The 16,391-nt window shown below is 52.6% G+C and overlaps 1 protein-coding gene across 1 annotated transcript in view; it reads left to right on the forward strand.

The window, feature by feature from the left end:
* RUBCNL (rubicon like autophagy enhancer) overlaps positions 1-14,182 on the forward strand; it is a 41,250-nt gene extending 27,068 nt beyond the window's left edge. Inside the window, exons 8-16 of the mRNA XM_068165267.1 lie at positions 1,401-1,443; positions 1,811-1,943; positions 2,678-2,823; positions 4,086-4,150; positions 5,949-6,187; positions 9,409-9,470; positions 10,457-10,610; positions 10,707-10,797; positions 13,735-14,182. Coding sequence (XP_068021368.1) covers positions 1,401-1,443; positions 1,811-1,943; positions 2,678-2,823; positions 4,086-4,150; positions 5,949-6,187; positions 9,409-9,470; positions 10,457-10,610; positions 10,707-10,797; positions 13,735-13,871 — 1,070 coding nt within the window. The 3' untranslated portion in view covers positions 13,872-14,182. The remainder of the gene's footprint in view (positions 1-1,400; positions 1,444-1,810; positions 1,944-2,677; positions 2,824-4,085; positions 4,151-5,948; positions 6,188-9,408; positions 9,471-10,456; positions 10,611-10,706; positions 10,798-13,734) is intronic.
* The last annotated feature ends 2,209 nt before the right edge of the window (positions 14,183-16,391 follow it).

Here is a 16,391-nt window from a genome sequence, read left to right on the forward strand (position 1 = left end):
GGAAACAGTTCTCCATGAACTTCTACATTGTGAGTTTTCTCCACTGGCTGCACTGCTCCAGTGTGGGTTCCTCCACAGGCTCACAAGTTCTGCCAGTGAGCCTGCTTCTGCTTGGCCTCCTTTCTTCACAAGTCCACAGGTTCAGCCAGAGGCCTGCTCCAGCGTGGGCTTTTTGTAAGGCTACAACTTCCTTTGAGCATCCACCTGCTGCCAGTGGATATTTGCTCCACCATTAACCTCATTAGGCTGTAGGGAGTCAGCCTGCCTCACCATGATCTTCACAGGCTGCAGGGGAATCTGCTTTCATGCCTGGAGCACCTCCTCCTCCTCTTCCACCAATCTTGGTGCCTGCAGAGTATTTCTTCTCAGTCACATAATCTTACTCCTCTCTCTCTGGCTGCTGCTGTGCAGGTTGGGGTTTTTCCCCTCCTTCTTAAATATGCTATTATAGAGGCACTACCACCATTGCTGATGGGCTCAGACTTGGCCAGCAGGAGGTCTGTCATTGGCTCTGTCAGAGACAGGGGAAGCTTCTAGCAGCTTCTGACAGAAGCCATCCATGCTGCAAACAAAACCTTTCCACACAAACACAATACAGGGACTGAAACTGTGGATTAAACCCAATGAATGTGTGGGTGAGCAAAGTGTGAAACCAGCAGAACCTTATCCAACTCTATCAGTGTTGTTTGAGAGATATTAGGACATCCCAATTTCCTAATTAAAGAGGTTGATTAAGGTTTTAAGCAGCCCTCTCTGTGCTTTGGGACTAGAGCAGAATGGCTGTCCCTTGATAGTCATCAGTGTTCTACTCCTCCCCAGGGCATCCCAAGTTTCTTTGGGATGTTCTGAAGAGAAGCTACTGATTTTTACAGAAGCAGAAAACATTAAATTAGCCTAAGCAAAAATTTCCTCTCCATCTTATATTTTCCTGCTAACAAACACTTTATTGTTCCCTTTGGCTTTAGAGATTCACTTACAACTACCTGAAGTTGTAGCCAGGTGGGGGTTGGTCTCTTCTGCCAGGCAACCAGCACCAGAATAGGAAGACACAGTCTCAAGCTGCACCAGGGGAGGTTTAGGCTGGATGTTAGGAAGAAATTCTTCCCAGAAAGAGAGATTGGCCATTGGAATGTGCTGCCCAGGGAGGTGGTGGAGTCACCATCACTGGAAGTGTTTAGGAAGAGACTGGATGGGGCTCTTGGTACCATGGTTTCATTGATTAGATGGTGTTGGGTGATAGGTTGGACTCAGTGATCTCGAAGGTCTTTAGCAACCTGGTTAATTCTATTCTCTATTTGAAACTCACAGTGTGGTAGCCCAGAAGTTAGATGTAAAACAGTGCTGAGTAACAGAAGCTTTGTTTCTTAGATGGCCTGATAAAACTTTCTCCTTTGCTGCAGAACTTGAAGACCTTGAAAATCTGTCTGTTGCTCCAGATGAAAGGTAAGGCTGTGTGTGGTTACTATAATAGCTGCTGGCACTCACTACCTTTTCTGTTGGACCAGCTTTGTGGTGACTCTTCTGGCTGGGGCTGGGAAAGTGTGGGAGTGGTGACTTGGGTCCTCCTAGGGCCTGGGAAGGAATGTTGCTTGACAGCAATGTCTGTCGCTCTTGGTGTAGCAGAGCGTTTCTCCGCTCCTAGAGTCTTGCTGGAGGGTGGTGGCTGTGGCTCTGCAAGGGCCTGGGTGTATCAAAGCAAAGGGATGAGGTAGAAGGAACAGGACAAACCTTCTCAGGGCTGTAGAAGAGGCAGGTGGAGGTGCTGATGGCAGGCTGCTCTTTTTCACTGTCTGTGTTTTTTGACTTTCAGATCTGCTGTTGAAGCAGGCAGCCGCTCTGCTGAAGCCACAGCCCAGGAGCTGTGCAGAGCTTTCAGAAAACACTGGTTGCAGACAGAGCCTGCAGTTCAGCTGCCTGCTTGCCTGAGCTCATCGAAGCAGAGAGTGAGTCTGAGCCAAACAACAGTGGACTCTTTATTCAGTTCGCCAAACAATCATTGTCTCACTGCAGCTGCTTCACTGCTAGGGAAAGGGGGAAGCTGCATGGGAAAAAAACCAAGAGTTAAAATAATACAGATGAGTATTTAGAGTTTATGAGTTCACTTTAGATACACTGTTGGATAATCTCTCTTCAATCTGCAGCACATTTAGTACTGTGTTCAGTTCTTGGCCCCTCAGTTTAAGAAGGACATTGAGACACTTGAATGTGTCCAGAGAAGGGCAACAAAGCTGGGGAGAGGCCTTGAGCACAGCCCTGTGAGGAGAGGCTGAGGGAGCTGGGGTTGCTTAGCCTGGAGAAGAGGAGGCTCAGGGGTGACCTCATTGCCCTCTACAACTACCTGAAAGGTGGTTGTAGCCAGGAAGGGGTTGGTCTCTTTTCCCAGGCAACCAGCACCAGAACAAGAGGACACAGTCTCAAGCTGTGACAGGGGAGGTTTAGGCTGGAGGTGAGGAGAAAGCTCTTCACTGAGAGAGTCATTTGTCATTGGAATGTGCTGCCCAGGGAGGTGGTGGAGTCACCATCCCTAGAGGTGTTCAAGAAGGGATTGGATGTGGCACTTGGTGCCCTGGTTTAGTTAGTCCTGAGGGATTGTGTGGTAGTTTGGACTTGATGATCTTTGAGGTCTTTTCCAACCTTATTGATTGTATGATCTTCATGAATTTGTCTTTCCCAATAGTCTGTGCCAAAGGAAGATATTCCAAGGGAGCTTGAGTCCAGTTTGAGTCTGGCTGAAGAAATAAAGGTCATGTCCAAGCTAAGAGGATCTTCTGGCTGGGCTCCACCAAGATCACAAATTATATTTAATATTCACCCTTCAGAGAAGTAAGTCCAAGGGATCTGAGCACTGTTGTTTAGTACAGCATGGGGGTTTGTCTCAATCTGTGTCCAGTTCTGGGCCCCTCTGTTTAGGAAAGATGTTGAGTTGCTGGAAGGTGTCCAGAGAAGGGCAACAAAGCTGGGGAGGGGTTTGGAGCACAGCCTTGTGAGGAGAGGCTGAGGGAGCTGGGGTTGCTTAGCCTGGAGAAGAGGAGGCTCAGGGCAGACCTTCTTGCTCTCTACAACTCCCTGAAGGGAGGTTGTAGCCAGGTGGGGGTTGGTCTCTTCTCCCAGGCAATCAGAACCAGAACAAGAGGACACAGTCTCAAGCTGTGCCAGGGGAGGTTTAGGCTGGATGTTAGGAAGAAATTCTTCCCAGAGAGATTATCCATTGGAATGTGCTGCCCAGGGAGGTGGTAGAGTCACCATCACATGGAGGTGTTTAAGAAGAGCCTGGATGTGGCACTTGGTGCCATGGTTTAGTTGATTAGATGGTGTTGGGTGATAGGTTGGACTTGATGATCTCAAAAGATCTTTTCCAACCTGGTTAATTCTGTTCTACTCTACTGAAGTTGATCAAAGGAGCCTGGGAGGTTTAACAGAACCTGAGGTTAGAGCTAGTTCATGTCACAGCTTTCTGCAGTGTCTGTCACCAGCTTCACTTTCCCAGTTAGCATGATATGTGCACTTGACAGGTGATAACACACATAGCCTTTGGTGTTATGGTGGCAGTGAGCATAGCTGGACTCCTAAAAGCTTTGGTTTTGCAAGAATACCTGGGGAGTATTCTTGAGAGTTTCCCCACTTCCCTGATGATATTTTATGGGTTGTAGGTTTTCAGCAAGCAGGAAGAAATCAGGTCATGTTTGGGGAAACTCCTGTCTTGCTCTGTATAAAGTGCTGCTAAATGCATGCAGTAGGCAAACTCACTAATTCCCTGAGTGGATGGAGGTCCAGTTGCTTTTTCAATTGCAGATGTATCTTCTACCCTTCTCTTTCCCTCTTGGTATTGCTGGTACCTTAAGAAATGGAATAAAATTTCATTGTCTTGGGAAGCCATATTTAGAAGCAGTAACTTCTGCAGAATAGCTTGGAGGCTCCCACTGAAATAATAGTTTCCATCTCCTTCCAGATCCCCTTTCTTTATGGGGAGGGATAGGAGCTGGCTCTAATTTGGACATTGTCAATGTAGCTCTCTTGCACTTTGGGAGAATGCTATCTGAACTCTTCTGTTTGCTGAAGGGTCTAACTATATGCTCTGTATGCAGGAGAGATGCAGTGGTGGCTGCCCAAAACTTCACATGTGTTGGCTGTGGAACCCCAATAGAAAGCAGTAAGTATTAATAAAAGGGAAAAACCAGTAATAAATCAATTATTGTCTCAATCTGTGTCCAGTTCTGGGCCCCTCAGTTTAAGAAGGATATTGAAACACTTGAATGTGTCCAGAGAAGGGCAACAAGGCTGGGGAGAGGTGTGGAGCACAGCCCTGTGAGGAGAGGCTGAGGGAGCTGGGGTTGTTTAGCCTGGAGAAGAGGAGGCTCAGGGGAGACTTGCTCCCCGAAGGGAGGTTGTAGCCAGGTGGGGGTTGGTCTCTTCTCCCAGGCAACCAGCACCAGAACAAGAGGACACAGTCTCAAGCTGCACCAGGGGAGTTTAAGCTGGAGGTGAAGAGAAAGTTCTTCACAGAGAGAGTTGTTAGCCATTGGAATGTGCTGCCCAGGGAGGTGGTGGAGTCACCATGCCTGGAGGTGTTCAAGACGGGATCGGACGTGGCACTTGGTGCCGTGGTTTAGGTAGTCCTGAGGTGTTGGGTGCTAGGTTGGACTTGATGATCTCCAAGGTCTGTTCCAACCTGGTTAATTCTTTTCTATTCTAAAACCCACCCCAAAGATCTGAAACAAAACCCAACCAACCAACCCCAACCCAAAAGGCCCTAAGCAAAACAGCAGCAAAACCAAAATCAACCCCAAAGATCTGAAACAAAACCCAACAAACCAAACCTTAAAGACCCTAAGCAAAACAGCAAATCCAAAACCAACCCCAAAGACCCTAAAGAAAACCCAAAAAACCAAACCGCAGCCCAGGGGACCTCGAAGCGAAAGCGCAGCCCCGGGGGACCCCCGGAGCGAAAGCACAGCCCAGGGGACCCTGAAGCGAAAGCACAGCCTGGGAGACCCCCGTGCAAAACAGCAGCCCAGGGGACCCTGAAGTGAAAGAGCCGCCCGGGAGCCCCCCAGGCAAAATCACAGCCCAGGAGACCCTGAAGCGAAAGAGTAGCCCAGGAGACCCCCTGGCAAAACTGCAGCCCAGGGGACCCCGAAGCGAAAGAGCAGCCCAGGAGACTCCCAGGCAAAACTGCAGCCCAGGGCACCCTGAAGCGAAAGAGCAGCCCAGGAGACCCCCAGGCAAAATCACAGCCCAGGGGACCCCGAAGCGAAAGAGCAGCCCGGGAGACCCCCAGGCAAAACCACAGCCCAGGGGACCCCGAAGCGAAAGCGCAGCCCTGGGGGACCCCCGGAGTGAAAACACAGCCCAGGGGACCCCGAAGCGAAAGAGCAGCCCGGGAGAACCCCAGGCAAAACCACAGCCCAGGGGACCCCGAAGCGAAAGAGCAGCCCGGGAGAACCCCAGGCAAAACCACAGCCCAGGGGACCCCGAAGCGAAAGCGCAGCCCTGGGGGACCCCCGGAGTGAAAACACAGCCCAGGGGACCCCGAAGCGAAAGAGCAGCCCGGGAGAACCCCAGGCAAAACCACAGCCCAGGGGACCCCGAAGCGAAAGCGCAGCCCCGGGAGACCCTGAAGTAAAACCTTAGTGAGACTGTGAAACTGCGGCCTGGGGGACCCCGAAGCAAAACTGCAGCCCGGGAGACACCGAAGCGAAACCTTAGTGATACTGTGAAACCGCAGCCCAGGGGACCCCGAAGCAAAACTGCAGCCTGGGAGACACCGAAGCGAAACCTTAGTGATACTGTGAAACCACAGCCCGGGGGACCCCCAAGCAGAAAACGCAGCGCAGGAGACCCCAAGCAAAACCCCATACCCCTCACTCTTCAGACAGAACAGGCATAGAGATGGGAGCTCTGTCCTATGACTGTTGGAACTCCTCAGTTTCTTTTCCTTCTACCTGCAGAATACGTTAAGAGACTCCGCTACTGTGACTACCTGGGCAAATACTTCTGTGCCTGCTGCCATAGCTACGCCCAGTCATTCATTCCTGCCCGAGTCCTTTTGAAGTGGGACTTCAAGAAGTACTACGTATGCAACTTCTCCAAGCACCTGCTGGACAGCATATGGCAGCACCCAATTTTCAACGTGGAGTCTGTTAACAAAGGCCTCTACACAAAAAGCAAGGAAATGGACAGGGTGAGGGTAAGTATGTGTGACCTTTTTTTCCACTGTGGTGACTTGTGGGGCTGAGATTTTTGAGAAGAACTCCTTAAAGTAGGTTGTCCTTTGTGGTGTGTGGATGTGAGGAGGTGGTAAAGGGTCTGGGGGTACTGGTTGATAGTAGGCTGAACAGGAGCCAGGAGTATGCCCAGGTGGCCAAGAAGGCCAATGGCGTCCTGGTCTGCATCAGGGACAGTGTGGCCAGCAGGAGCAGGGAAGTCATTGTGGCCCTGGACTCAGCACTGGTTAGGCCACACCTTGAGTCCTGTGTCCAGTTCTGGGCCCCTCAGTTTAGGAAAGATGTTGAGTTGCTGGAAGGTGTCCAGAGAAGGGCAACAAAGCTGGGGAGGGGTTTGGAGCACAGCCCTGTGAGGAGAGGCTGAGGGAGCTGGGGTTGCTTAGCCTGGAGAGGAGGAGGCTCAGGGGAGACCTTCTTGCTCTCTACAGCTCCCTGAAGGGAGGTTGCAGCCAGGTGGGGGTTGGTCTCTTCTCCCAGGCAAGCAGCACCAGAACAAGAGGACACAGTCTCAAGCTGCACCAGGGGAGGTTTAGGCTGGATGTTAGGAAGAAATTCTTCCCAGCAAGAGAGATTGGCCATTGGAATGTGCTGCCTGGGGAGGTGGTGCAGTCACCATCCCTGGAAGGTGTTTAAAAAGAGACTGGATGAGGCACTTTTCCAACCTGGTTAATTCTGTATCTGGTTTCTCAAGACTTATACGTGTCCCATCACCACTTCTGGGAATTCCCCTATCTCCCCTCAGGTGAGGGAGGGGGGAGGAAGAACCTGCCAACCTATGCCAAAGCTCTCATTTTCCCCTTGTATTTAGGAGATATTTCCTTACTGCTTTCCAGTTTTAGTTCATGGAGGGGATATAGACTTCTGCAGCAAATAGAATTAACCAGGTTGGAAAAAGACCTTTGAGATTGAGTCCAACCTAGCACCCAACACCCTCTAATCAACTAAACCATGGCACCAAGTGCCACATCCAGTCTCTTCTTAAACACCTCCAGTGATGGTGACTCCACCACCTCCCTGGGCAGCACATTCCAATGGCCAATCACTCTCTGAAGAATTTCTTCCTGACATCCAGCCTCAAGGAGGTGTAGCCTGTGTGGAAGAGACAGGAAGCACCCAGCCTAAACTGCCACAAACACTTAGCTGTTCCTGCATGCATTTGGGTCTAGCATCTTGGTGTGCTGACATGGAACCATTTGTATCATTAGGAATTGCTTCTCTTGTGGCCTCTGCTTTCCTTGGCCTTTCAAGCATTAGAAAACACTTCATCTTTCTTTTAATTCTTTGCTGAGTGTGAAGTTCGTGCTCTAGGTGCTGCCGCCCTCATGCTCTAGGTAGTTCTTGGTGTAGCAGAGCGTTTCTCCGGTCCTTGAGTCTTGCTGGAGGGTGGTGGCTGTGGCTCTGCAAGGGCCTGGGTGTATCAAAGCAAAGGGATGAGGTAGAAGAAACAGGACAAACCTCCCCTCTTCTAGGTGCTGCTCCCCCCCCCTCTTCTAGGTGCTGCTCCCCCCCCCTCTTCTAGGTGCTGCTCCCCCCCCCTCTTCTAGGTGCTGCTCCCCCCCCCTCTTCTAGGTGCTGCTCCCCCCCCCCTCTTCTAGGTGCTGCTCCCCCCCCCTCTTCTAGGTGCTGCTCCCCCCCCCCTCTTCTAGGTGCTGCTCCCCCCCCCCTCTTCTAGGTGCTGCTCCCCCCCCCTCTTCTAGGTGCTGCTCCCCCCCCCCTCTTCTAGGTGCTGCTCCCCCCCCCTCTTCTAGGTGCTGCTCCCCCCCCCTCTTCTAGGTGCTGCTCCCCCCCCCTCTTCTAGGTGCTGCTCCCCCCCCTCTTCTAGGTGCTGCTCCCCCCCCTCTTCTAGGTGCTGCTCCCCCCCTCTTCTAGGTGCTGCTCCCCCCCCCTCTTCTAGGTGCTGCTCCCCCCCCCTCTTCTAGGTGCTGCTCCCCCCCCTCTTCTAGGTGCTGCTCCCCCCCCTCTTCTAGGTGCTGCTCCCCCCCCTCTTCTAGGTGCTGCTCCCCCCCCTCTTCTAGGTGCTGCTCCCCCCCCCTCTTCTAGGTGCTGCTCCCCCCCCCTCTTCTAGGTGCTGCTCCCCCCCCCTCTTCTAGGTGCTGCTCCCCCCCCCTCTTCTAGGTGCTGCTCCCCCCCTCTTCTAGGTGCTGCTCCCCCCCCTCTTCTAGGTGCTGCTCCCCCCCCTCTTCTAGGTGCTGCTCCCCCCCCCTCTTCTAGGTGCTGCTCCCCCCCCCTCTTCTAGGTGCTGCTCCCCCCCCCTCTTCTAGGTGCTGCTCCCCCCCCCTCTTCTAGGTGCTGCTCCCCCCCCCTCTTCTAGGTGCTGCTCCCCCCCCCCTCTTCTAGGTGCTGCTCCCCCCCCCCTCTTCTAGGTGCTGCTCCCCCCCCCCTCTTCTAGGTGCTGCTCCCCCCCCTCTTCTAGGTGCTGCTCCCCCCCCTCTTCTAGGTGCTGCTCCCCCCCCTCTTCTAGGTGCTGCTCCCCCCCCCTCTTCTAGGTGCTGCTCCCCCCCCCTCTTCTAGGTGCTGCTCCCCCCCCCTCTTCTAGGTGCTGCTCCCCCCCCTCTTCTAGGTGCTGCTCCCCCCCCTCTTCTAGGTGCTGCTCCCCCCCCTCTTCTAGGTGCTGCTCCCCCCCCTCTTCTAGGTGCTGCTCCCCCCCCTCTTCTAGGTGCTGCTCCCCCCCCTCTTCTAGGTGCTGCTCCCCCCCCCTCTTCTAGGTGCTGCTCCCCCCCCCCTCTTCTAGGTGCTGCTCCCCCCCCCTCTTCTAGGTGCTGCTCCCCCCCCCTCTTCTAGGTGCTGCTCCCCCCCCCTCTTCTAGGTGCTGCTCCCCCCCCCTCTTCTAGGTGCTGCTCCCCCCCCCTCTTCTAGGTGCTGCTCCCCCCCCTCTTCTAGGTGCTGCTCCCCCCCTCTTCTAGGTGCTGCTCCCCCCCTTCTAGGTAGTTCTTGGTGTAGCAGAGCGTTTCTCTGGTCCTAGAGTCTTGCTGGAGGGTGGTGGCTGTGGCTCTGCAAGGGCCTGGGTGTATCAAAGCAAAGTGATGAGGTCGAAGAAACAGGACAAACCTCTCGTGTTCTAGGTGCTGCCGCCCCCGCGTTCTAGGTGCTAACAAGTTATTCTAACTCAGTAGTGGCTGCTTCAGTTCTAAATGCAATTGCTTTCCAGTTAAAAATGGTTTTGTTTTTCCCCTTCATCTTTTAGGAGGTACAAGAACAGCTCTTTCATTTAAAGAAGCTTTTGAAAACCTGCAGATTTGGTGAAAGGTAAGGGCTATGATCATGCTTGGAAAAATAGCTACTTAAAACATATCTCAATTTAGGAAGGATATTGAGACACTTGAAGTGTCCAGAGAAGGGCAATGAGGCTGGGGAGAGGCCTGGAGCACAGCCCTGTGAGGAGAGGCTGAGGGAGCTGGGGTTGCTTAGCCTGGAGAAGAGGAGGCTCAGGGGAGACCTTCTTGCTCTCTGCAGCTGCCTGAAGGGAGGTTGTAGCCAGGTGGGGGTTGGTCTCTTCTCCCAGGCAACCAGCACCAGAACAAGAGGATGCAGTCTCAAGCTGTGCCAGTGGAGGTTTAAGCTGGATGTTAGGAAGTTCTTCCCAGCAAGAGAGATTGGCTATTGGAATGTGCAGCTCATGGAGGTGGTGGAGTCACCATCCCTGGAGGTGTTCAAAGGAGGATTGGATGTGGCACTTGAAGCCATGGTTTAGTTAGTCCTGAGGTGTTGGGTGCTAGGTTGGACTTGATAATCTCTGAGGTCTTTTCCAACCATATTGATTCTATGATTCTAAGGTGCTTTTAGACCCTTCTTCTAATGACACTTGAGTGCAGTTTTAAGTGAGTTCATGTGATCATTAGACAAAATTCTGATAACAAATCTTGCTTACTAGTAAGTCACCCTAGCTTATCACATTCATAGTTAATCACAATTATTAATTAATACTGCCTGGGATTTCACCTTCCTGTTCCTGAGGTAGGAAAGAACCCTCTGCACCTTCAGAACTGCTGGGATAACTGTGCATGGCAAAGGCCAAAGCCTGAAGAATGCACATTTAAAGCAGACACTTAAATCCTTCATTTCATGTTGATGTGATCTCAGACTGGGGGAGAAGGTAGGACTTAGCCTGAGCCTGCCTTTTGTGATCCCTTGGTGACTACAGAAGTGAGAGAGGCTTAGCTTCCAAACATGCTTGAGAACCTGCTTTTTTGTAACTTGCTGTGGGGCTTTTTTTCCTCTCTTTCTCTTTGCAGTGTGCTGAGACAGTTTGAGCAGGTCCCCAGCCACCTGACAGAGGAGCTGCACCTCTTCTCACTGGATGATCTGGTGAAGATCAAACGAGGGCAGCTGCTGCCCCTTCTTAAGGATATCCTGAAGAGCTCCACCTCGCACATAGATGGTTGTGAGGTAAGGAAAAGGGATGTTTGTCACTGCTGATGTTCCTCAGTAATGAGGTTTTCTGTAGATTAAATCAACTCTTTTGCTGCCTTTGTTTCCTCGTAGCTCTGTCAAGCAAAGGGCTTTATCTGTGAATTCTGTCAGAGTGCAGATCTGCTCTTCCCACACCAGACTGCCAAATGCAGAAGGTGCACAGGTATGTTCCAGACTAAACATTTGTCTTTCTTCCTTGTGGGGGATGTTGGTGTGTTTAGAACAGTGACAAACCCAAACCACAAACCCCCCAAAAAATCCCAACCATAAACCAGAAAAAAGCCTACACAAAAAACCCCAAATAACCTTCCAAAACCTACACACAATGGGAAAAATAAAAGGCAAACAAAAGCAACCAACCACTCTCAGCCCACTCAGCCCACCCAACCCCACTCCAGCCAGCCAGCAACCACCCCACTCCGCCCACCCACCCCCACTCCAGCACCCACTCCCACCCACCCCCACTCCAACCAACCAACCAACCCTCCCACCCACCCCCACTCCCACGCCAACCAACCAACCCCCCCCACTCCACCCCCCCCACTCCACCCCCCCCACTCCACCCCCCCCCACTCCACCCCCCCCACTCCACCCCCCCACTCCACCCCCCCACTCCACCCCCCCACTCCACCCCCCCACTCCACCCCCCCACTCCACTCCCCCCACTCCACTCCCCCCACTCCACTCCCCCCACTCCACTCCCCCCACTCCACCCCCCCACTCCACCCCCCCACTCCACCCCCCCCACTCCACCCCTCCCACTCCAACCACACTCCAACCAACCACCCCCACTCCAGCCAAACATCCCACCCACTCCCCCAACCAAGCCCACTCCAGCCAAACATCCCACCCACTCCCCCAACCAACCCCACTCCAGCCAAACATCCCACCCACTCCCCCAACCAACCCCACTCCAGCCAAACATCCCACCCACTCCCCCACTCCAACCCCACTCCAGCCAACCATCCCACCCACCCACCCAACCCCACTCCAACCAACCAACCCCACTCCAACCAACCAACCCCACTCCAACCAACCAACCCCACTCCAGCCAACCATCCCACCCAACCCCACTCCAGCCAACCATCCCACCCAACCCCACTCCAGCCAACCATCCCACCCAACCCCACTCCAGCCAACCATCCCACCCAACCCCACTCCAGCCAACCATCCCACCCAACCCCACTCCAGCCAGCCATCCCACCCACCCACCCAACCCCACTCCAGCCAGCCAACCCACCCACCCACCCAACCCCACTCCAGCCAGCCAACCCACCCACCCACCCAACCCCACTCCAGCCAGCCAACCATCCTACCCCACTCCTCCCTACCCCACTCCTCCCTACCCCACTCCTCCCTACCCCACTCCTCCCTACCCCACTCCTCCCTACCCCACTCCTCCCTACCCCACTCCTCCCTACCCCACTCCTCCCTACCCCACTCCAACCAACCAACCCACCAACCAAACCCTCAACACAACAACAAAAAATAACCCACAGGAATAAATGAAACCCAAAGAAAAGACCAAAACTAAACAACCCCAACAAAACGAGCAGACCAAAACCACCAAACCAAACCCCAACCAAACAAAAAAAGCCTCTTCAGACTTATATTAAGTAAACATTGAGAGCTTGCCTCCCTGGAAGCACATCTGTTTGCAAACCAAAGATACAATCACAGAATATATTTGGTTGGAAGAGCTCTCCAAGATCATCTAGTCCAACTTTTGACCCAGCATGGCAAGGTCTACACTAAACCGTGTCCACATGCTGGTTTTAAACACTCCCAGGGCTGGTGTCTCCACCATTGCTCTGGGCAGATCATTCCAATGTTTGATAACCCTTTCACTGAAGAACTATTTGCTAATATGCAGCCTAAACCTCCCCTGGCACAGCTTGTAGCATGCACCTTTGAAAACTAGCCTGTTGCCAGCTGTCTTGCATCAGTGAATTCAGGGAGCAAAACCAAGGAATAGAATAGAATAGGTTGGAAAAGACCTTTGAGATCATTTAGTCCAACCTATCACCCAACACCGTCTAATCAACTAAACCATGGCACCAAGTGCCCCATCCAGTCTCCTCCTAAACACCTCCAGTGATGGTGACTCCACCACCTCTCTGGGCAGCACACTCCAATGGCAACTCACTCCCTCTGTGAAGAACTTCCTCCTAACATCCAGCCCAAACCTCCCTTGGCACAGCTTGAGACTGCCTGGGAGAAGAGACCAACCCCCACCTGGCGACAGCCTCCCTTCAGGGAGTTGTAGAGAGCAAGAAGGTGACTTGCCTGAACTTAATTATGGCTAAAAGGGGAGGCTATTTTTCAGACCTAGACATGAGAGAGCGATGCACTGCTGTTAGATCTTGCTGTCACTCACTGTGCATCCTGGGAATCTTACCAAAATGTTTAGTTATTTCATCCATGGTCATTGTCCTGGCTTCTGCTTACTTTTCTAGGCCACACCTTGAGTCCTGTGTCCAGTTCTGGGCCCCTCAGTTTAGGAAAGATGTTGAGTTGCTGGAAGGTGTCCAGAGAAGGACAACAAAGCTGGGGAGGGGTCTGGAGCACAGCCCTGTGAGGAGAGGCTGAGGGAGCTGGGGTTGCTTAGCCTGGAGAAGAGGAGGTTCAGGGGAGACCTTCTTGCTGTCTGCAACTCCCTGAAGGGAGGTTGTAGGCAGGTGGGGGTTGGTCTCTTCTCCCAGGGAAACTGTAGCAGAACAAGAGGACACAGTCTCAAGCTGCTCCAGGGGAGGTTCAGGCTGGATGTTAGGAAGAAGTTCTTCCCAGAAAGAGAGATTGGCCATTGGAATGTGCTGCCCAGGGAAGTGGTGGAGTCACCATCACTGGAGGTGTTTAGGAAGAGACTGGATGAGGCACTTGGTGCCATGGTTTAGTTGATTAGATGGTGTTGGGTGCTAGGATGGACTTGATGCTCTCTGAGGTCTTTTCCAATCTGGTTGATTCTTGCTTGGCTGACCAAGAGAGAACATCCTTCTAGGAATGCAGCTATTAAAAATGTGTTCAAGTTGTGGTTTATTTTGGTGTTTGTTTCTTTCCTTCCCCCCCTCTCAATGTTAATCTGCTTGTGTGTCTCAACCAGAGTGCAAGACATGCTTTCACAAAGCGTGCTTCAAGGCGGGAGGGTGCCCCAAGTGTCTGCGGCTCGCTGCTCGGCGGACGCTTTCCCCAGCGCCGTCCCTGGGGGCCTCTGTGAAACTGCCTTGCTCTGAATGCTGACTTCAGGAGGTGCTCCAAGGAAAATCTCCAGGACTAAGGATTAAATGATGTTGTTTTAGACATTACTGGGTTTTATGCTTCTCTCCTTTATGGGGAGCTGAAGACTCGCCGTCATCGAGTTTCATCTCAACTGGTGCCAGGAGGAGTGGATGTTAATTCTGTGAGCAGCCTTTGGTTGCTGCCTTTTGACTCTGTATGTAAGAGTAGTTTTATTTTAATGTTATATTTCCCCCCCCCCCCCCCATGTAAAAAGGATTCTTCTCTGTAATTCTGCAAATAATGTACAGGGAGTAAATGACTGCTGGAAATCCTTACCTGTCTTGGATTCTGTAAATAGGGAAAAACAGGGGGAAGCATAAAAAGTCTTCCTGAAAAGCTCTACAATAGGGGAAAAAAAAGAACCCAAAACCAAACAACTTTTCTGCAGGCTTGAAGAAGATGCTAAGCTGAAATTCTGTTCTGGCAAATGCTTCCTGTATCACAGTATCACCAAGGTTGGAATAGACCTCAAAGATCGAGTCCAACCTGTCACCACAGACCTCATGACTAGACCATGGCACCAAGTGCCACATCCAGTCCCCTCCTGAACACCTCCAGGGATGGGGACTCCACCACCTCCCTGGGCAGCACATTCCAATGGCTAACAACTCTCTCTGAAGAACTTTCTCCTCACCTCAAGCCTAAACTTCCCCTGGCGCAGCTTGAGACTGTGTCCTCTTGTTCTGGTGCGGGTTGATGGAGAGAAGAGACCAACTCCCACCTGGCTACAACCACCTTTAAGGTAGTTGTAGAGAGCAAGAAGGTCTCCCCTGAGCCTCCTCTTCTCCAGGCTAAGCAACCCCAGCTCCCTCAGCCTTTCCTCACAGGGCTGTGCTCAAGGCCTCTCCCCAGCCTTCTTGCCCTTCTCTGGACACCTTCAAGTGTCTCAATGTCCTTCCTAAACTGAGGGGCCCAGAACTGGACTCAGGACCACCTGCCAGAAACAGGGTCCTGTTTTACAAGTGGGAGCCAGATAGAAGCTGTTGCTCAGTTAAGCAGCAATTGACACCAGGGTCTGAAACTTGTGATGGGGCTCACAACAGTTATACTGCATTTGGAAGGAGGGTTGGGGGCTTTTGGTTCAGTCCCATCTCTGGAGGAAGCAGAAGCAGCACCTTGAGTACTGTGGCTACCTGGGCTCACTGCTGGCTCATGTTTAGGCGGCTGTCAATCAGCATCCCCAGGTCCCTCTCTGTTTGGCAGCTCTCAGCCACTCTGACCCCAGCCTGTAGCTCTGCATGGGATTGCCGTAGCCAAAGTGCAGCCCCTGGCACTTGGACTTGTTGAATGCCATCCCGTTGGACTCTGCCCATCTGTCCAGTCGGTCGAGGTCCCTCTGCAGAGCCCTTCAGCCCTCTAACTGACCAACATCTGCTCCTAACTTGGTGTCATCTGCAAATTTGCTGATGACTGACTGAATCCCCTCATCCAGATCATCAATGAAGATATACAAGAGCATTGGCCCCAGCACTGATCCCTGGGGCACACCACTAGTGCCTGGCTGCCAACTGGATGTGGCACCATTCACCACCACTCTCTGGGCTCAGCCTCCAGCCAGTTCCTAACCCAGCACAGAGTGTAGTGGTCCAAGACATGAGCTGACAGCTTAGCCAGCAGTTTGCTGTGGGGGACGGTGACAAAGGCACTGTGAACCAGTGGATTTTAAGTTTCTTTTAAACAGATGTGTGGAACATCTTGTGGTGGGTTGACCCTTGCCTCCTGATGCTAGGTGCCCACACAGCTGCTCCCTTGCCCCTCCTCATCAGCAAAAGGGGAGAATGTAGGGTGGAAGAGCTTCTAGGTAAAGGCTGGGACATCATTTACCAATTAACACATCCAAGTGTTGGGTTCTACACATTGGACACAACAACCCAAGGCAGTGCTGCAGGCTGGGGTCAATGTGGCTGGAGAGCAGCCAGGCAGAGAGAGACCTGTGGGTACTGGTTGATGGTAGGCTGAACATGAGTCTGCAGTGTGCCCAGGTGGCCAAGAAGGCCAACGGCATCCTGGCCTGCATCAGGAATAGTGTGGCCAGCAGGATCAGGGAGGTCATTCTGCCCCTGGACTCAGCACTGGTTAGGCCACACCTTGAGTCCTGTGTCCAGTTCTGGGACCCTAAATTTAAGAAGGACATTGAGACACTTGAATGTGTCCAGAGAAGGACAGTGAGGCTGGGGAGAGGCCTTGAGCACAGCCCTGTGAGGAGAGGCTGAGGGAGCTGGGGTTGTTTAGGCTGGAGAAGAGGAGGCTCCGGGGAGACCTTCTTGCTGTCTTGCTCCCTGAAGGGAAGTTGTAGCCAGGTGGGGGTTGGTCTCTTCTCCCAGGCAAGCAGCACCAGAACAAGAGAACACAGTCTCAAGATGCTGAAAGTTCTTCCCAGAGAGATTGGCCATTGGAATGTGCTGCCCGGGGAGGTGGTGGAGTCACCATCCCTGGAGGTGTTCAAGAGGGGACTGCATGTGGCGCTTGATCCCATGTTTT

Source organism: Melanerpes formicivorus, unplaced genomic scaffold (assembly GCF_026170545.1).
Source record: "Melanerpes formicivorus ecotype bairdi unplaced genomic scaffold, bMelFor1.0.p_v2 SCAF_87, whole genome shotgun sequence".
Classification (NCBI taxonomy): domain Eukaryota; kingdom Metazoa; phylum Chordata; class Aves; order Piciformes; family Picidae; genus Melanerpes; species Melanerpes formicivorus.